General features: G+C 50.5%; 1 protein-coding gene and 1 long non-coding RNA gene across 2 annotated transcripts; one reads left to right on the plus strand and one right to left on the minus strand.

The window, feature by feature from the left end:
- Positions 1 to 408: 408 nt before the first annotated feature.
- LOC131586602 (protein phosphatase 1 regulatory subunit 26-like) lies at positions 409 to 9898 on the minus strand. The gene is made up of 2 exons (XM_058853612.1): positions 9771 to 9898; positions 409 to 7085 (listed from the first exon to the last, which is right to left on the minus strand). The coding sequence occupies exon 2, from the start codon at positions 7022 to 7024 to the stop codon at positions 3065 to 3067; it is 3960 nt and encodes a 1319-aa protein (XP_058709595.1). The 5' UTR covers positions 7025 to 7085; positions 9771 to 9898; the 3' UTR covers positions 409 to 3064.
- Positions 9899 to 10002: 104 nt separating this feature from the next.
- On the plus strand, positions 10003 to 11432 carry LOC131586712 (uncharacterized). Its single transcript, XR_009279217.1, has 3 exons — positions 10003 to 10178; positions 10535 to 10606; positions 11145 to 11432. It is a non-coding gene; the product is annotated as an uncharacterized LOC131586712 (long non-coding RNA).
- The last annotated feature ends 10106 nt before the right edge of the window (positions 11433 to 21538 follow it).

The following is a 21538-nucleotide window of genomic DNA, read 5'->3' on the forward strand; positions in this document are numbered from 1 at the left end:
ATCTGTAACTCACCAGAGCTGTAATAAAAAACACCAAGTTGTTTAATCACTTAATATCTAAATTAACAAGTTTTGTGCTCTGACTGGAAAGAAAAATTAGCATTGTGTATTTTTAAAAAATACAAACCATCACTCATTAAAGGAAAGGAAGCTTTACAAGCTTCAGAAGAGCTGAGTTTATGGTTCCATGTATCTACTGCAATAACTGGTGTCAGGAGGGTGGGAGTAATAAGAAAAGGAGTTTTCTGGACACTCCCCAGAGCTGGAGTGACAGGGCCAGCAGGGCTGTGCAGTCTGTGCCTGCTCTGTGCCCTCCCTGGTGCTGTCACGGGCACTATAAACAGGAAATAAAATCTGCTTTGATGAAGATTCAGCCTTGAGAGATTTGTGCTGCAGTCCCAACTTTGGTACCACATGTGGCAATTTACTGGCACTCAATATAATCTTTTTTATTCCTCAGCTGGTCAGCCTTTAGTGATGTGTAAGAGGGATTTCTTATTGCTCCAAACCACCAGACTTCGCTTTTCTGAACAAGTGATGAGAACTGGGCCAGGATGAGGACACTGCCATGGGAGCCCTGGCTGTTGCAGTTCCAGAGATGCTCCTTGACACACATTTAATTACACATGGAAAGATTCCACTTCTTCACCACAAACACCAGGAAAGAAAACTCCTGGGGTTCTGCTACCACAAGAACCATTCCAACCTCCCCAAAGCCACCCCTCTGTATTTTGTAAATTCTCCTCCTTCATTTTTTTGTTACAAAGAAATAACGACATCCTCAGTCAGGAGGGAAGATGAGGGAACACAAAAGTTATTACTCGCTCAGGATGATGACACAAACCATAGGAACACTCCAGTTTCACGGTCCATGGGCAGAACCCCATTTATTAAACATTAGAAACTCAGCAATGTACACCAGTTCCTATATACAAATCAAGTTCATCAATTAAAAAAAAAAAAAAAAAAGTGCTGTTTGAAATCAGGTTTTATTTAAAGCACAAGGTAACTGGAATTGCATTTTAAACTGGGAGTGAATCAGGTCACGAGTGGTACTGAGGACACAGACACAGTGACAGGGGCACAAGACACTTCTGAAGTCTCAATGTGGATTTACTGAAAACTTTTGAGGAGAAACATTCAGCTTTTTATACAAACAGTACAGAGTGCTTCCAAGATCTCTAGGAAAATTAAGTATACAGTTTAATCCTTTTAAAGCAAGGTACTTGGAAAACTTCTAGTTTAAAATACCAGCCTATTGACCTATTCCAAACAAAAGGCTCAAATCCTGCAACGGAATCAAGGCAGAGCAAAAGACAAACCTGTGAAGAGGGAGTGCAGGCACTGAGCTACGGAAAAAAAACACTTTTCCAAGGTATCCTACCACAAAATGGAGATGAGCTAACACACTGACCTTTAAACAACCCGGCCAACCGACCCCAGGGCTACAAAAAGGTGGCTGGACAGTCAGAAATGCCAAGTGAGCACTAGAAACATGTTCCAAACGTAGCTGCACCACAGCATAAACACACCAAGGATGTTTATTTCTCTACATGCCACAGATACTACTCTATGCTACAACGTATTTTGCCCACATTCTGCATCACACCAGGGACACCATGGGATTCTGGATCCAGTCTTGGCTGCTTTTGCTCCATTTTGCAAGTTTAAGGCCAGCCTGGAGGAAGACTCCTGAAGTGACTGAGAAACAAAGTGATGCTAAGTGGTGGTTTGGCTGAGAGAAGTTCTGCAGAAGAGCAAAGAGAATATCAGATCAATTCACAGGGACAAGATGTGAGAACAAACTCCTCCAAGGACTTCACAACACAAAAATGAAAATGAAAGAGCCAACAGCTCCAATTTATACCTTTTGAATTTGCAGCAAAACCAGTGTGGGGGCACTTTTTTTTGTGTGTGTGATGTGAATTGCTACTTCAATCCCGTTGAAAGTCACTACAAATAAAAAGATAGTAGTGAAAAATTGCTTTATTCTGGCTGCTGGAAACGGAGGCAGAGAAAGAGCCTGAAGAAAGAACAGTGCTGAAAATATCCGTGGCTGAAAAAATCCATTTGTGTTGTGACTTCCTACAGCAAACCCAGCTTTGCTTTATTGCACCATAATTGTCAGTGAAAAGTTCACAGAAATGTAACATTTTAAAAACCACTTCTGAAAATGGAAAGTTAAGGGCACTCAGCTCCAGAAAGTTCATTGAGGAAACCAAAAGCCATCTCTGGGTTACTGCAGGGCATCAAAATGAGAAAGTTGAGAATAACAAGGAATTGTTTGAGCCCTGCAGGCCCAACAGTACAGAAATCCAGGAAAATCCAGGGAAATCATGTTGTCTGAACAGACACACTCCTTCACTTGTCTTGGACTGCAATTGTGCTTGGAATCATCTGCTAGCAGGAGGTTCTGGGTATTCAAAAGGACTTTGAGCAGCTGCTGAGATCCCTTTGCACAGGAGATGCAGACAGAGCCATCCACTTGATTTACCTGAATTTGCATTTGTATCTTCCAGGCTGGATCTCCACAGCCACGAGTTCTGCCCAGGGACCTCCTCCCACAGTCCTCGGGTGGGAAATCTGAGCTCCAAGCAAAACCCACCCCACAGGATTGTCCTGAGGCAGCTCAGGTGTGGCCACTGTCACATCATCTGCATTGCTATCCAAGGCTTTCCTAAGATCTCCCAACAGGTTCCCAAATAAATTCTGTGCGCAAACAGGTTTCCCTTTGAGAGACAATTAGAGGCCTCATAATTTAAAGTGTAATTAGCCAATATCTTATCTACAGTAACTACAGCATCCTGTAGGAATGCAAGCCCTAAAAATCATTATAAAAAATATTTCCTTAGAGCGTTTTAAATAATTTACAAAATTCTACAAAAGCTACGAATGTCTATCTGTGATATCCCTGTTAAATAGAATTATTTTCACATTAGTGTGTGTATGATATACAGGTATCAGCATCTCCCACTGCCTCTCCTTTCCTGTCTCAAGTTTTATCAAGGTAATTACAATCAGAGTTATTTTATAAAAAGACTGCTAGTGTAAAAAAAAAAAGTACTTACATATTTGAAACCTTTTTTTCCAAGAGGGAACCTGGGCAGTCCCCTGCAGGTAGATCAGTAAATTTTGCACAGGTTTTGGTTAAAAATTCCTGCCCTTGGTGTACTTCACTAGCAGCTTCCCTGTTCTGCAGCACAGGTATTTTTCCTTCCATTTTGGAGCTGGATACCTGAATTTCTTCCTGCCTGTCAACTTTTTCTTCCTTAATGCACATCTGCACACGGTTATCTGCACATGCTCCTCCACTATTATACACTGCTGCTGCTGCTGTCACATTGAATTCCTGCCTTGGGCAAGCTAAACTTGCATCTGGCCTCCTGTCCAGCTGGTTATTCCCTCCCTTACAGCCCACCTGAGCACTGTGCTGAGCTGCCTCTCTGCTGACTTTATCTGCTTTTCCCACACTGCACCCAGGGCGTGGGGGATCCGCAGTGGAGTCAGCCCAGCTGCCTTGGTGGATATCTCCTTCCTTGATCCACATCTGGGTATTCTCAGCTCTGGAGGTTTCTCTGCAAACCTGATCAGCTTTTCCTGCTGCCACGCTCTGTTCCAGAGAGGGGAGGCTGGAGTGGGACTGATCCCCTGGAGCATCAGCCTTCCTGCTACCCTCAGCTGCCTCTTTGACACACTCAGCTCCTGCACAGCTTTCTGCTACATGGGGACTCGCCCCTCCCACAGTGAGTTTCTGAGAAGAACTGGCTGCTGTTATTGCTGGTGTAATTTCCCCGCTAAATTCGCCTTTTGGCAAGGGGTTAAGTACATCTGTGTCCTGGGAAGCTGCCTCCATTCCCGAGGCACTGCTCTGGGTGAGCAAACACTCTGCTTTCTGCTTTTTGTTCAAAAGCATCAATTTCTTCCTGTCCCGGGCGTACTTCAGACCTGCAATAAATTTACTTGAGATTTTTAGTTGGAAGGTATTCTTCCTTTTAGATCTGGGCTTTGCATTCATGACTTTTCTCACTTTACACCCTTCATTTCTGCTGGGTTTTGGGGGCTCTGGGTTACGGACATTCCTTTTACCTGTTGCATTCCCAAGTAACTCCACAGCAGAACCACCTTTAACCCCACCCAGTCCTTGTTTAGCTTTTGACTGACCAGTAGTAGGAACATTCTCGGCAGAGGAAGCACATTTCCCACTGCCAGCTAACATTGCACTTTTCCCTTCTGCTCTCCGAGAGCTCTTCACCTCCTCAGTTTGCTGAGCTACCTCAGTATTTTTACTCTGACCCAGCACGAGGTCAATCTCGTTTTCCACCGGCTGCTGCTTTGCTTTTCCTTTATTACCAGTTTGTTTGGTTGCTCTAAATAGGTCCGGACTTGCATCACCTTTTTGCATCTCTGAATTGCTTGCAGAGTCTTTAGCCTTTTCTGCCAAAAACCTCCTGATTTCTTGCTCGATGCTGTCATCGCTGTCCACTGAGCTGCTGTCACTGGCGTCTGACACAGCTGGGAAAGCACATTTTCTATTTTTAGCCCCCCGCTGGTTTGAAACTGGTTTAGGTTTATTGCTTTTTTTAATCTGTAAGTTAAACTCCAGGTTTTTCATGGTTTCTGGCTTGTCATTGGGAAGCTTGATGTTGTCTGGAGGGTTCCTGACTGCATTCTCCCTCACAGCTTTCCTGGGTTTTGAGAGGCAGCTTTTTAGCAGTGAGGGATTTTTACATTTCCACTCATTTTGCTGGAGGCTACTGAACTCATCCAGCAGCTGAGTTTCTGTCTCACTGAATCTGACTTTCTTCTTACACTGAGCTTTCTGGTCCTTGGATTTCTTCTTTAACTTCCTTTTAGACCGTAGCAGATCCTTGATAGCACTATCCAGGTCCTCATCACTGTCCAGAGAGCTGCTCTCATCACCCGACCCCTCCCTCTCTGGGGTTTGGATGGGGTTTTTTATAGGTTTTCTTGTGCTACTCTGAACCTGCAGAAAAGGGTTTACAGAGTCCAAGGACACACATCTACTGCCATCAGAGCCAGACAATTTGGGAGACATCAGCTGCTGCTGCCTCGGGTCTTTATTACTCTGAGCATCCCGGAGTTCTGCGGGGTTGCTCAGGGCACGCTCCTCTTGGAGCACAGGGAATTTGGAATAGTTACCTGGCTGGAGAAGTCCTGGTTCCAGCTCTTCAGGTAGTTTTGACCCCCCTTGTTTTGCTGTTCTGCCTTCCCTTTTAAGTCTCCTTTTCCTACTCAGGGATAATTTCAGTGTTTTGGGCAGAGCAGGCTCAAGGGTCCCGGTGAGGTTGTTTGGATCAGAAGGCAAAGGCATCTGGATGGAGCGTGACAGGCTGGGAGGTTTTGTTCCAAGGTTTTCTGACTGTGCTTTCAGAGCCAAAAAAGCCCTGATTTCTTGCTCTATGCTGTCATCACTGTCCACAAGGCTGCTGTCACTTTCACAACGGGAGGACGAGAGAAGCTGGGGAGAAAAGAAGGAGTCTGCAGTGAGGGATTTGTTGTCACTTCCCATTTGGGATGGCATGATTGTTTTGGAAATATCCAGGATAGCTTCTGCACACATGAGTTCTGCAGATGTGTCTGCTCTGCAAGAGGCCTGCAATGTGAGCTCACAAGCAGCAATCTTGTTTTCTGGAAGTGCAAAATGTCTGGCTTTTTTCAGTGGTTTAAACAGCTTATTAAAGTCATTGCTGGTGCTTTCTAATCCCGTTGACTTGGAATTAATTTCTTTTCTCTTGTTGCTTATAGGGTTTTTAGGGATTTCTGGTGAGGCACTTTTTGTGGAGCTAATTGTCAGGCTGGCAGAAATGTCTGCCACACCCTTTGGATCAAATTGTTCCCTCTGCAAAGGTACACAGTTTGCTGCATGACCTGCCTCTTTCCTGATTTTCTCCAGCTGGTAAAGCTGAATGGCTTCTTCGATGCCATCATCGCTGCTCGAGTCAGATGTGTGCATGCTCTCCTTGGTAAGTGCTTCCCTTGGCTCCCAGTAATGAGCTCCACTTCCCTCATTCTGCTCCATGAGCCAGGGCTGGCTGGCAGTGGCCATTTCTAGATATGCTTGGTTCACCTGACTCAAATCACTGGGCTCTGCTTGGATTTTTGACTGCAAACACTTGGACTGGGCACTGGATTTTTGCAGCTTGGGATGGTGTCTCAGGAGCAGTGCATTACAATCTTGCTTTATAGCACCACAGTTTGCTCTGTTCGTTGCTTCTTTGTTGCATTTCAGGACAGATCTCACACGAGAATCTTTTTTATCCTCCTCAGTAACACATTTACTAATTTCTTGCTGCTTTTTCTCATTCAAGAACTGCACTATTTCAGCTTGTATGCTCTGTTCAAAGGAGTCATCGCTGCTGATGCTCTGAGGAGAAGCAGGCTGGAGCCTTTTCCCAATTCTCAGGTGGTCAGACAGGTACTCTTCAGAGAGCATCTCAGCTTTAAATTTCACAGGGAGGAGGTTACTTGCCACTTTGTTCTGAGAGAATTCTCTCTTAAACCTTTTGTCTCTGCTCACATTCTCAGAACGCTCTGCATTCCTTGGCAAGGACTGGGCACTTTTGCTTTTTGTTTTCAAGTACTCTTGGATGGCTTCCTCTATACCTCGGTCCACAGAATCATCGCTGTCAGAATCCAGCAGGAGAGTCCCAAATTCAACATTCTTTTCCACTTCACTGTCATCAGAATCCTCAGGGCACCCACTCTGGCTGTACTGAGGATGCTTCCGCAGCAGCGTGGTGCTGGATGTGACTCTGGTACTGGTGCCTTTTTCTCCCTTCTGTTTCTTCTGCACAACACAGCCACACTCATGGCTCATACCCAGGGCAGGCTCTTGGCTTTGCAGGTTGTTTATGATCATCTGCACTTTGGCGCTCACAGAGGTTCTGGTGACGTTGCTGTCGGATTCAGGGAAGCAAACGGGGTATCTACAATTCCTTGCTGGTCCAAAGGACTCCCATTTTGTCTGAAGAGCTACCAGAGGAGGAGCATCCATAAGGAACATTCTAGCAGACCACAGCAAAGTCCACGATGGAACAGATTTTCAGACTGGTCTCTCCGCCATCCTGAAACAAAGAAAAAAACAAAAATATTTATTATGCATGTGGCTTCTAGAAATTCCATGAAATAATCCTGGTAACATAAACTGTAAATTATTAATACCCAGGACTACTGTGCCAGATATCACAGGATTTACTCCTCAACGTCACTTGAACAGGTAAATCAGTCTCTACAGCCACTGGGGATAAGGCAGAGCATTCATCATCTGTGGTTTGTAGTATTTTCTGGCAAAATCACAACCCAATTCAGGTAATTCACTTCTGAAAATTCTTCCTGTGCTTTCCAGTACTTTTTGCATGTGCTCCTGAATAATGATGCACTGCCCAGACCCACAAAGGTACCCAGTGTGATGGCATTCAGTGCACTGGTGTGCGTAAACCCCTTTGCACTGAGGTTGCCTGAATATTTTTGCAGAAAACTTAGTGGCAGGAGAGAAAGAACAATTTTAAGGAATTATTTCATAGTGGGAGTGGAGAACTCAGCAAAATACTCTGCTCATTATTTCCTTTGGCAAAACTGCCCTTTTTAAGGACCACACAGCTCAGCTTTCCAGTTTTCCAACGAAAGCAGCACTGGCTGTGTCCACATGGTGCAGGACAGGTGGATGTGGAGAAACCTGGACCATCATCTGGGATGGTGGGACACAAAGCAACTCTTCCTCAGAGAGCAGAGATCTCACACAATATCCCAACACAGCCTTTACTAGATCTGACTTGGCATTAAACACACACAGCCCAGGGACTTGGGGCAGCTCAGAGAAAAGGAAAGGGAACTTATTTCTTCCTGAAACACACTCTAGAGCAATAACCCCGAGACATCAGTCATCCGGCCTCACTGCAGGATAAAAGCTCTTGGCAAACACAGCTCTTGGGGAGTGCACAAAAGCAGGATGAAGATTAGGAGCTATTCTTTGTGTTCCAGTAGAAACCCCAGACAGAACGAAGCTTTGGTTTGTGGAAGAGTGGAAAAAGCCACCCACAAAACTCCAGTTAACACCCCAAAGAGTTCACCACCTCCACATGGTCCCCTAAGGGTCGGAGGCTTCACCTGCAGCATCATTTGGTAGGACCACTGCCAGTAATTCCCAAAAACTACAGCAGCTGGGTGGCTCTTGAAGCCCAGACTCCACACAAGCACAGTGAGTCCCAACTGCAGTGGCACTGGACTCTGCCAACATACAAGGACATGATTTTCCCTCTGAAACCTCCCTGACCTTGCACTTGTCAACTATTGTCTAGATCTGGTTTCAAATTAATCAGTGGCATTAAATATTTTAAAAGATTAATGACTCTAAAGTCTTCAAAACTTCTATTTATTTACTGAGAGTAAGGTAACAGACAACAAGGGAAGACAATTATTCATCACTCTTCGCTTGGGCAAATATAAATTAAAAACATTTTTCCTTGTAATAAGCAGCTAAGGATCAAAAAACCAGAAATTAGGATACCTCATTACCTTGAAGCAACACAATTAACACACTTTAGCTCCCAGCTTCATTAAAAAATAAAACCCTAACGTTTCTCCTATTAACCTATTTCCACAGTTTTCAGGGAAGAGGCAGGTGCCTTCACTATCCCACACCTGGACTGGGGGTCCTGCGAGAATTACACGGGATTGGGGTGAATTTTTTGTGTCCCAGCACCCACCCAGGGCACCCATGGAGACCGTGAGGGGACACGTGAGGGGACACTCAGCCAGGGGATATTCACAGAGGGTGTGAGGGGACATGAGGGGACACCCAGGGTAGGGTCTGAGGGAAAATGAGGGGACACACATCCAGGAGGCAGGGGGTACCCTCTGTAATTCTGTGAGGGGAAATGAGGGGACACCCACAGGGGCTGTGTGAGGGGACATGAGGGGACACCAAGGCGGGGGGCACCCACAGGGGCTGTGTGAGGGGACATGAGGGGACACCAACCCGGGGGGCATCCACAGAGGCTGTGTGAAGGGACATGAGGGGACACAAGCCGGGGGGCACCCACAGGGGCTGCATGAGGGGACATGAGGGGACACCAAGGCGGGTGGCACCCACAGAGGCTGTGTGAGGGGACATGAGGGGACACCAACCCAGGGGGCACCCACAGAGGCTGTGTGAGGGGACATGAGGGGACACCAAGGTGGGTGGCACCCACAGAGGCTGTGTGAGGGGACGTGAGGGGACACCAACCCAGGGGGCATCCACAGAGGCTGTGTGAGGGGACATGAGGGGACACCAACCCAGGGGGCATCCACAGAGGCTGTGTGAGGGGACACGAAGGGACACCAAGCCGGGGGGCACGCACAGGGATTGTGTGAGGGGACATGAGGGGACACCAAGCCGGGGGGCACCCACAGAGGCTGTGTGAGGGGACACCAAGCCGGGGGGCATCCACAGAGATTGTGTGAGGGGACGTGAGAGGACACCAAGCCGGGGGGCACCCACAGGGGCTGTGTGAGGGGACACAAGGGTACCCCCAGCTCGGGGGTTACCCCGGAGGGGCTCTGACGGGTCCCCCGCGCTCGGGTGCCGCACGCAGCCGCCGCCCGCGGGACCCCCGCGGGGCGCCGCGCCCACTGCCCGCGGCCGGCCGGGCCCTGCCCGCGCCGCCATGGCTGCCCCTTCCCGCCTTCCGCCGCCCCGGACCCGGGCCCGGGCCTCCCTCGGCCGCCGGCGCGGCGGAGCCCGGCCGCGCCCCCCGCCCGCCGCTCACCTGCCGAGAGGAGGCCGACAGGGGGGACGGGGGTCGGCGGCGCCCGGGCAGGGCTGTCGGCTCCGCCGGGCTCCGCTCCGCCGCTGCCCGCCGCGCTGGTGCAGGAGCGGGCGGCGCTTCCTTCCCTGCCCCCGGGGAGCGGGAGGCATGCGCCGCAGGGCTCCGGCGGGGAGGCGGGGAGGGACCGCACCGGGCCGGGGCACAAAGGCGGCGGCGGCGGCGGCCGCTGGCCCTGAGAGCCGGCGCGGAGCGGAGGGAGGGCGGCGGGAGCCCGGTAACGATCGTAACGGAAGGGCCGCCGGGGGAAAGGGGCACCGCGGCCTCCTGCAGCAGCCCCGCGGCCAGGGCCCGGCTCCAAACCGCGGTCCCGGCGCGGAGCAGGAAAACAGCAGCGGAAAGAACGAGGTGGTACTCGGCTCTTGCCTCGGAGCTATGCGCAGAGCAGGGGATGATCCACCCGCTCCCTTCGGGGTGCAGCGGGGCTGCCAGACTGGGGGAAACTCAAAATATCGGCAGGATGCAATGCTTGGCTGTCCCAGGCACAGAGTTCGGGGTGCAGAACGAGAAGTGAGATGCAGAGAGCCAAGGCCTCTGCTTTCAGCCGCTGAAGCAGGTGCTGGGGCTCCTGGAGCTGTTGGGTTGTTGGAGGGTTCATATAAAGAAATACAAAGTTTTAGTGCTCTAATTCATCCCTGTTTTGTTGGCAAGCGGGTTTTCCCTGAGGACACACTGCCAACCCTGTGCTATCATCCCTGTGCTTCCAGAGCAGAACCAAGCTGTGGGATGCTTCCTATCGGGACACCCGTTTCAACCTGCTCGTTCCTAAAACACACAGAGTGAGTCACAGCTCTGTCTATAAATCTGCACAAGCATTTCCATTCCCCGTCTCTGGCAAACAAACCCCTGGTGCTGCCTGTTTTCACTTTGTCAGTGCGTTTTGTTTCCCCGTGGGGCTGGAACACCTGTGATGATGCAGAAAAAATCAGCATCTTTTGGTTGGGTGTCATCAAAATCACAGGGGAAATGCTCAGGCTGGGTGATGACAAGTGGGGGACAGCACCTAAGGAGGCTGGAAATGGGGTGACTGAGAGTGTTGCACTCTTTTAGTGGCAACACATCACAAGATATGGGGGTGACATACGGCAAGGAACAGATTTTCACCTGCTTTTATCCCAGAGCTTCTTGTTTTGGGGAGCACATGTATTTCTGTGCCCTTTCCTCATCTCCAGCTTCACATTTTAATTCTTTTCCTTCCCCCAGGAATCCTTTACTACCAAACCAGGTTTGACCCTGGGAATGTGGGGCAGGACCATGTTGCAAATCACCAGACACAGTTACAAACTCTTATTAATTTATTTCTTGCTCTTACAACAGATAATACAGAGCCGATAAGACATTTGCCTGTGTGTTCTTGTCCCTGGGATATGTAACATGCTTTTATGTTCTGATCTGGCTCGCTTGAACGAGACTGCTGAAAACAGCACAGCCAGCAGCTGTGTGCAGGAGGAAACAATGGACTTGCTTTTCCTTCACTGCAGAATTGCAGCCTGGAGGTGAGGAAACTTTGCTTCGCTCACCATATTCCTCCCTAGCGCTGCGGCAGAGGAAATAAAAGGCTCTTGTGTTCCTGTATCCTCCCGGGCCAAGCCAATTTACATGTGAATGCACTTTTAAAATAAAATTAAAGTCAAAGCTGTGGCCAGAAGCCTGATAAATGTTTTTGTGCACATGCAGTTGCTTGGGAGGGGGGAGGCTGCTGCTGCTGCTGCTGGAGAGCTCTGCTGTCCCCAGCTGAGGTGGCATTTGTGGCTCTGTGTGCCACTTTTACTTGAAAGAAGAGCAGAGCCTCTCCCCGAGGTACCATTAGGGGTGATTTGTCTTCCTGATCCCTGATCTTGGGTGCAAATGAGAGCAGTGGTCCCCCTCCCCGCTGGACGGATGACAAAGTCACGAGCACTAATTGGACCCCTCATTAGAATGGCTGGAATGGCAAGGGAACATTTCCAAAATGAAACATCTCCCCCGACCTCCAGATCTGCTCTTCCTGTTTGCAGGGATAGGTGCTTATTACAGGTGTCTCTGGATACCTCAGAGCCTGAAATCACAGCTCAGGTGATGGCTTTTATTATTATTATTTTTTTTTTCCCAGCAAGAGAAAGGACAAGACTAAAACCAAATTAGCAGGAATAAAAGGACTCACCCGGCAGATTTTGTTGTTGGGTAACCTGTGGCTTCGTGGCCAATTAAAATTCCTACATGGAGCTATGTTAAAACACCAGCCATGTCTGCTGTGCTGCTGGTTTTTGGGAAATGGGTCACAACTGATACAGGCTGAGGGCACATCCATGCCTAGGGAAGTCGATAACCTCGGGTTCCACAAACCCTTTCCTCTGCTGGGGGTAGTTTTGCATTCCCCAAGCACCTCTTGGGGTTTTGGGGCAAAACTCATTTACAACAGCACAATGCTTCTGTGATCATTGAGTTTTTTGGGGAAAAAGCAGTGGAGGAAGGAGGTGGACAGAGCCAAATCTGATTTTCCCTCACCCTCAGTGTTTAGGGTCCTTTTTTCACATGCTGCACTGAACTTCAGGACACCCAGTGCTGGCCCTGCTCCAACATCTCCCTGCCCTGTTCAGCTCCTTCAGTCTGATCTCAGATGATTTATTAGATGGAGAACAACTGGATCATGTAGTAACATGGCAAATTGAAGAGTTTAGTTGTTATTTAATAAATGCCAAGGAGACTCATGAGGCCTTGAAGTTATAATAGAAAGATCTAATTTAGGAAAAAAAAAAAAAAAAAGGGAAGAGAGATGCCTGTGAAAGCTGCCAGGAAACAGTGCTGGGTATTAAACATTTCTGTTTGCCCTCTGAATGGAACAGAGATGGTCTGAGCTTCCTTTTAACAGGGCTGGATGCTGCCCAGGGAAGCAGCACCTGAGGCAAGAGGAGGTTCAAGGGCAGTTTTTGGTGGAGCTCAGTCCTGGAAGCTGTGCTTTGTCTCACCTTGGAAGACATTGTAGTTGTAAATCACCTTTGGTTGACAGATATTTTTTTTTGGAGAAAAGAAACCATCTGACTCCATGAAGCAAATTAAAGTGTAATTATAGCACAGAGGCAGGTTACAGAGTGCATTTAACATTTTTGAGTCAATCCTGGTGGGTTTCCATCACTGACTCTTATACAAAGTGCAGCTGAAGGTCTCTGTGGGGCACAGCTCATTGCTTTGGAAGATGTCCCTTTTCTTGTTAATTGATGTCCTTTTTCTTGTTAATTCCACGTGTATCTGGCATAAGAAGACAAAGTGAAAAACACAATTTAGTGCCAAGAGTTTAAACTGTAACCCTGACCTTTCTTTGCTACCATGTGGCAGAGACCTCTAAAATATCAAAGGAAATGACAGCCTCTCTCTCATATTCTGTACCTGGAACCTTTTAATGGTTTTTGTATGACTCATTCCTATCTAGGTTGAATGATAAATATTTCATGTTTACAATCCTGGACATGGGCCGTGTGGGCTTTTAAGAGTTTTCTTTACACAAATCCCTCCTTTCTGCCCATCTCCGCGGGCTTTGCTCGGAGGCAGTGCTGTCAGTATTCCCACAAGGACGCTTCCAGCTGGCTCCTGTGCTTGTCACAATTCTGCTTGTGCCCATTAGGTGTCAGACTCTTATCGGCTCAGTCTCCAGTTCCTGGGATTTCGAGAACACGAGAATATGAGAAGCCAGATCTGGAGTGGCTTTTCTGGGATGTTCTCTCACCTGTGGGTCCTACTCAGAAAGGGAAAACTGGTCCTGTAGTGTCGCCCTGAAAACTCAGCTTCTGAGCTTGCTGACATGGTTTTCTAAAAACTTTCCCAGGACAGTAACTATAAACATAGATATGTGTACATTCTTTCTGTTACACGTCTTGTGATGGGCATGTCTCATGGCCAGTGCAGTGAGAAAGTGTTATCCTGACCACCCAATCCCTGGCCATGGTCAGAAGCCTATAAATCCTGGGAAGAAAAATAAACTTTCTCTTCTTTTCAGCACACCTCGACCTGTGTCCATGTGATCTGTTCATCATCAGCGCCACTGGGCCACCAAACGGAGACTCTGTGCTGGTTTTGTCCCAGGTTATACCAGCTGGGATTCCTCCAGAGCCACTGCTCATCCCTGGGCAGCAGAATGAGCATCCACAGGCAGCAGCTCCTGCCCCAAACCTGCCAGGTTTTGCAGCACATTTGTGTTTTAGGCCACCTCTCATTGCGTTCCTGAGGTCAGCTCTTCCTTTTGCAGGAGCTCCTCACACTGCTGTCGTCTCTGTGGGGTCACTGAGGTGTTGTCAGAGTGGTGACCAACCTCTTCCCACCTATCCATTCCTTTTGGGATGAGCACTTGGAACTGAGTGTTGATGTTGGGTACCAAGCCCTGCCAGCACCACGAGTGCTCAGATATTTCCTGCACCTCAGGGCTTGGGAGCACGGCCAAACACGTGGGGATTCATTCCGGGACAGAAAGTCAGGCTTTTTTTCTACTTTTTAATGATGCAGTTTCCCACAGCAAGACTTTGATTCCAGCCACGAGCCAGGATATAAACACGGGCATTTGGTGTCATGAGCCAAGGTGGCCGGTGATGAAAAGGTGTCTGTGAGCCTTAAAATGGCCTATTTAAAGGGCAGGATCAAAGATGTACCTTGGGATAGATACCTGCCCTGATACATGAAGAAAAGCCAGAGTGAAACAGAGATGCTGCACTCACTTTATATTTCAAAAGAAAACTGCTTTGACTTTGTGCTGCAGTTGCTGAGAGCTTTAATGGGGCAGGGGGAGGGAAAGAAAACACAACATCCTCCAGCTGCCCTCATTACTGCTTCTCTGACTCTCTGCTGAGGAATCCCAGCACAGCCATGGACTTGTCCCCCTGCAATTACCAGGTCCTGCATTTACAGAAGTGCTTTTCCTGACCTGCTGCTCGCCCAGGAGCATCCCTGCAGCCCGCTCTGAGGCAGAGGCTGCTGGATTCCTTCTGTGGAGCAGCTCCTGATTCCCAGCAGAGCCATCCTGAGCACTGTCCCGGCCTCCATTAGCTCTAAACCGATGTTTCTAAGAGGCAGCTTCAGCTTTTCAGATCACCTTCAAGGAGTGCTCTATTTTTAGCATCCACGGACTCTTGGCTGCAAACAAGTGAAACCTCTCTGCAGTGAATTCACAACAGGGCAGCTGGCAGGGGTTCAAAGTCTCTGTCCAAAGTGCAGCACAATGGAAATGTGAGGTCCCTGTGGAGCAGGCTGAGCCCACGGAGCCACCACGGGATGCTGCCTGTCCAGTCCCACCAGGGCCAGGGTGCACAGCCTCCTCCAGCAGCACCTGCAGCTGCCAAGTGCTCTTTGCTCCAGTGGCTTTGATCAAGGGTTTGCAAATAGCTCCTGTGTTTGGTTCAGTGCTTAAAACGCTTCCTTAAATAAGTTTTAGATCAAGCCAGACATCACCCCTGTTTTGAGTTTTCATCAGGCTGAAAAAACACGCTGAGCTGGGGGTTTGTGCAATGCTTTGGCTTGGGTTCTTCTCCAGCGAAGCAGCACAGAGTGAATCACTCTCAGCAGAGCAGCCAAAGCCTCCCCACTGCTCTGCAGGGTGAAGGAACCTCCCAGGAGCAGTTCCAGGCTGGCTGGAGCAGTGCTTGGAGAACGGGCTGATAATTATTTGAGGTATTTCTTTTTCCCCCAGCCTTCATTCTGTTCTCCCAGTGGGCCAAAGGCACCTCCCAGCGCCCCAGCCCAGAGATGAGGAGGGCAGGAGCACCCCAATTTCATGCAAGCTGCATCTTTTCACACTTCATGTGTCCTCCTGACGTTCAGGAGGCTTTTAGGGCCATGCCATATGGCCAGTGATGGGACTGAGTGCAGTGTCAGATTCACCCTCCCATCCTGCAGAGCTGTCAGTGATGGAGAAACGTTGGCTGGGCAAATGCCTTGAGTACAACAGATCCATAACAGCTTTGGAGACAGAGCAGGACATCAAATCCTGTCCTAGGAAGCATTAAGGAAAATGTGGTGTGCTTTCTCCTGGGTGGGGCTTGTGCTGCTGGCATTGATGGTTTCCTCATCCTGATCTTGAATCCCCTGTCAGCAGTCTGGGCTCCTTGGAGAATGACCCAAACCCTCTGTGATCCTTCCAGCACACCTTGGCCCACTGGGATGCTGAGAGAACAATGTGGGGCTACAAACCTTCACCAAAAACATGGCTCAACAACACACAAATTCTTGTCACTGCCCAAGTGGCCGGGAGGAATCAGAGGGGGAAGAAAGCCCATTCCCATTACCTGAGGTGATTTCCATTTTGCTCTTTCCTTGCTGCATCCCACACTGTACAGGGTGAGGGCTGGGTCTGACCCTTAGCCAGGCTCCTCTGCTTGGCTGGAGCTCAGGAGAGCCACGGGCAGGGAAGGGAAGGTGCGGAGGCAGCACCTCGGGCTGTGTGTGCCTGCGTGGGACGGGAAAGCCGGAGCAGCTTGAGCCGTACGTGCTGGGAGGAAGGAACCGGCTGCGAGGAGCTGGTGGGAGGAGGAGGAGGAGAAAACTGGGTGTCAGCAAACGAGGCAGATTGAGAGCTGAGACGTGTTAGTGGTTGTGTTTGGGATATGATCAACGCTCCCTTGTGACTTGCACAGCCGGCAGGGGCCTGAGTGGTGCAAATAGAAAATCTGAAATCAGTGGGAACGGAGCTCCTACATCCCCTTGTGCTGCAGGAGGCTGCAGGGGAGGGTGAGGCGCTCACACGCCTTGCAAACCCAGGCACGGGCTCATCCAGCTGCCACAGGGAAGGAGGTGGGCGAGCTGGTGGGGGGCACAGGGCAGCCCCTGCTCCAGGGAGCTGGGCCAGCCGTGACTGGTGGCTGTTGTCAGCACAGCCAACCCCATGGAGTGCAGCCTCCTTTTCCTTTGGATACATGTGGGTATGGCCCTGAGGGTTTGGTCCCCAAAATCTCTGTCTGGAGACATCCCCAGCACAAGGGATCAGGCGCTTGCCACTGGTTTGGATGCTGAGCAGTGGCTTGGCCTCAGCACCGTGGGGAAGGGGGAACACAGGGTGGGAAGAGGGGGGGCTTTTCCTCACCCCTCGAATCTCTGCTGTGATAATTCATGAGTGTCACTGGCACATCTGTTCAGAGGGAGAGCAGTAATACAGGTCCAGCTGAGCGACAAAATTGCTTTCAGGGCTGTTGATTCCCAGCTCGGGGGTGTGTGGTCAGCCTGACTGCAGGCTGGGGATTTTTAATTTATTTTTTCTCTTCTCCTTTGCCCTGTTCCTTGCAGCCAGCAGAGATCAGTAGCATGTAAAGCAGGCAGAGGCAGGATCTGTGAATGCTATCCCCCTGTTCCCATTCTCTGGGATAGATGGGCCTTTTGGACTCACTCATGAGACCCTGAAACCTCTCACACAGCGCCTCCGTGAAAGATTTTCCGCTCACTCATGGCCAGGTTGCCCTTTTCCTGTAGCCCCTGTGCCTGCTGGCTGCGGGCTGAGCTCGGGGCCCGTTTCTCCTCTAGATGGTGCAGCTGCCTTTGGGCTCAGCGAGGCACCCCGTGCAGCCAGACCCCGGCCCTGCAGCAGAACCGGGGGTGCCGCCAGCCCTGGGCTCTCCCCGTGGCTCCTTCCCAGCGTGGGATGGGACAAAGCCGAGGGACACAGCCCGCAAAATGTCACCTGTCCTGCGCCAGCTACCTGTGGAGCAGCATGGCTGTGCCAGGCCGGGGCACCGCGGCACTGAGGGGATGAGAAATCCGTCTCCTGCTATTCCCGGCCTCTCTGTCCTTGGCAGAGCTGGCAGTGCCCGCGGGAGGTGCCGGCAGAGAGCAGCGGAAGGCGGAGGAGAGGGGACAGATCCCGGGGGTGCCCCCGTGCCTTGCGGCAATCCGGCTGCTTCCTTTCACGCCGGGCAGGCCGGAGGAGCCGAAATGCCACTGTCGCCTTCTGCTGGATCCCCTGCCAGCCTGCCGTGCCCTGATTCATCCCCAGCACGGGAGGATGCGGCTGCCAAAGCCGCGGGGCTGGGCAGGCTCGGCTACACTCGGAACCTCGGCTCCCACCTGCGGTTCAGCCTCTCCCCGTGGCAGCCAGGAGGGCCCGCACTGGGATGAGCTTCTCCTCCGGGATCTGTTCCCTGTCGGAGCCAGGGACATTTCTGCCTTAGGGATTGCGTCAGGACAGAGAGAGCTCGGCTGGGTTTGGCAGCCCCCTGAGCCAGGAGGACATCACCGAGCCAGGCAGGTTGGATTTGGGATCCTGCAGGCAGGGGAATCCTAGGCAGCTCTGCCTGCAATACTCCCAACTTGTTTAGCCTAAACCCAAATAAATACGAGCCTAATGATTTGACTGAAACAATAGCAGACATTCCAGCATAAAGCAAGCTTTCCTCCTGTTAAGCTTTGCTGGCAAGCTTTAGAGCCTGTATTTTAAATAAATGTTATGGGTGCATTTAAAAACACACCATATGTTCTCCCGCAGATCTTTCTGGGAGCTGCCTGAGCGTGGCTCTGACTGGATCCCCTCCTCCCGGTGCCAGGCTGGGCTTTGCCGTGTGCTGCCCATGGAAGCAGGAGCAGCTCCCTGTGCCCCGACTCTTCCCCACGAGGAATCCACACGAGGAGCTCTCCACGCCCCACAACACGAGTTTCTGGAAGTCTCCGCTGCGAGCACGAGTCGCAAAATAAACTCTTATTTCTGTGGCAGAGCTGATTGATTTGGTGATGACCTGCCCTGCACCCCTGCCACGATTCCCAACACTCTCCCAGCTGCAGCATCGGGCTGTTTTTCGCCAAGCAGCCCCAAAGCCGCCGGCAGCAGGCTCCGGGATGGCTCAGTTCCCCAGAACCGCTGTAGGTGGCACTCCGGCCCCGCCTGGCTGCCAGCGCTGCGCTGCTGCTGGCACCGAGTCAGGGGATGAGCTCGAACTTTACAGCAGATCTTCCCTTCTGACAGATTACTGCTTCATTTGTAACAGGAGAACTTCTCATTAAGTACATTTTTGACATTTTGTTGAAGTGGGGGGAGGAAGAAAATAAAATCCTCGTGTAGCCGAGCGTGCCGGAGCGTGAGCTCGGCTTCGCAGGTTTGGGAGCTGGAGTTGAGTTATTTTCTCTTTTGCTTTGGTTCCAAAGTCCCTTTTCACAACTATTTACTCTTGAGAACGGTTGCTGCGGCTGGGAGATGGGCACATCCCAAAGAAAACCCGGCTGAAAGCCAGGAGGGCTCGGAGGTGGCAGCTCCCTGTTCCGGCAGCGCTTGGATTTCAGTGCTAATCCAAGAAGGTTTGATCCGAGTGCGTTTTCAAGGCAGATCCAAATCTAAGGGTTCTTCTCATTGCTCTGGGCACTGTGGGGTGCCTGGGCATGCCAGGCTTTGGCTGTGCTCAGGGTTGAGCCTCTCAAGGCGTGAAGTCAGTCCTGGTTCTGCCTGGGACCTGTGGCTGCACATTGGGGACCTGGGGACACCCCCAGGGGGACCCAGCTTGCCTTGGGTAGAGCTCTTCTCCCACCAGGTTCCCTTTGCCCTAAAGGACAGAACAACAACTAATTTTAGTGCTAATTATGCAAATCAGCCTTGATGAAAACTCAGGAGTGAGGTTATTATCACTCTCCTTTTTTTTTCCATGGTGTGGAATAGCCCTTTTGGAAAATCCTTCTTCTTGCAGAGCCACAAATTCTTTTTTCCTCTTGGGTTTCTTTCAAGTGGAGAAAATGCTGAGCGAGGCTGTTGCCATAAGCTCCCAGGACATTTTCATTGATCCAAATCAAAGAGCAAGCATCAAAAAGCACCGTGTGACGTTCTGGAGGTATTTTAATTATGAAAAGTGTTGCAAGCAGCTTAAAGAAAGCAAGTGCCTCACGACAGAAAAAGCATTTCACTTCTTTTCCTTCAGAAAACCTTTTTTCTCATTATCCAAGTACTGAAACCGTTCACTCCTCAGGGGCAAAGACCACACTGGCCTTTCCCAGCTCACACTGAGCACAGCAGCATCAACAAAAGTGTCTTGGAGTGCCCTGAGATTTTTCTCTCCTGCACTAATTGCCACTCCAGCCCTGACTCTTCCCACTCCCTGTGCAAACACAGGTATAAAATGCCTTGCTGCTGCTGCTTTGCCACCCCAGTGATGCCCAGTGCTCCTGCAAAGATCCCTGCTCCCATTCCAGTGTTTTCTTCAAGAAACACTTTTGAACCAGCTTTGAAAAGCATTTGGAAACCTGATTTTCCTTGTGTCAACAGCTCTGGGTTCAGATGCCCTGTTCCTCTCACTGCTCCCCCTCTGCTTGAATTCAAAGCTGGGATGAACCTTTGGTTGTTGCTGGTTCAGGCCATTCCCTCCCTCCTTGGGGACATGGCCTGGGAGGTGACACGGGCTGGAGGTGCAGCCCCAAGTGGCAGCAGGCTCAGGGCTGGGATCCTCTCCAGGTGATCTCCCTGGCACTGCCTGGCTGTGGCTCCTGTGCCTCACAGGTTGGCTCTGGCCAGAGATCAGACCTTTGTCCCCTGGGGAGTGACACTCTCCTGCCTGAGAAAATCAGATTACACTGTTTTCTATCCCTGGTGGCTCCAAGTGCTGCCACTCCTTGTTTTAGAGAAGGACCTTGCAGACAGAGACAATGCTATTGGTGCTTTTCCCTGGGACATGGAAAAGCTAAAATGGCTAAAAACACCCATCAGGAGCTGCTCTAGCACCTGGTCACCCCTCACCCCCAGCACCATCACTGCAGACATGCTGGGGGCACAAAAAGGACCTGTTTGCCCCCAAAGGAGAGACTTGGGAGACTCAAGTGTGGCTGTTCCACGCCGAGAGAGGCTGAGTGGGCCCAGGGAAGGGTGTCAGGGTTTCTCTGGCGAGGGAGGGATGCGCTCAGCTCCCGGCAGATGGTACTCCCGTCTCCCTGCACTTGATGGGATGGTGGGAGAAGTTATTATGAAAGACTGCTGTGACATTCACAGCACAGATCTGCCAACTGGTGTCTCGGGGAGATGGAGGGAGCGCGTTGCCGTGCTGCATAAATTGGTGCAGAGATATATCTGGTGCTGTGCTTCATGGCAGGGTGGGAAGGAGCTTTCTGCTGGCAGGGGAATGGGGTGTCCAGCCAGAGCCCTGCTCAGGGCTGGCTCTGAGACCCTACAGAGGCACTTGGGTGCCTTTTTGCCATGAGGATGTTTGTAATTTCTAAAAACATGGACCTTGTGTGACAGTGTCTCAGAGTAATGCAGTGCTCCCCTCCCAGTTTCCCCCCCAGTTTTCAGATGCCCTGTCCCAGTTGTGGCTGAAGGTCCTGTGGAGCCACTGGGACTCTCCATCCTGTGAGCCCATCCTGGAGGAGCAAGGGCTGCCTGTCCCTCACCACCTGCCCTGCAAGCTGGGTCAGAAGGGAGCTGTGCTCTTGCTTTCTCTGTGTCCTGGAGTTGTCATTTCTGCTCTTTGGACAGAAAGGAAAACAAAACTCAGACAATCCCAGCCCCAGCTCAGATTTAGGTGGGCTTTATTTCCCCGCTTTTTCCATCTCTTTGCTTCCAGGGTCAGTTTTCCTCTGCAGCTTGGACAGCAGAGCAGAAGCCTCACCATGATCCTCCTCTTTGTTCACTATTTCATTAGGTCCCTCTGCATCTTGATGGGGGCTTTAAATTTCCATGGCAACTGCATCCAGGACACCTCCCCAGTCAGGAACCCACGCTGTGGGGTGCTGGGGGGCCCCAAGCAGCCAAATCCCCCATCCTACAAACAAAAGTGGGCACCAGCAAGTCGTGC

The sequence above is a fragment of the Poecile atricapillus genome, chromosome 20 (genome assembly GCF_030490865.1).
Source record: "Poecile atricapillus isolate bPoeAtr1 chromosome 20, bPoeAtr1.hap1, whole genome shotgun sequence".
Lineage (NCBI taxonomy): Eukaryota > Metazoa > Chordata > Aves > Passeriformes > Paridae > Poecile > Poecile atricapillus.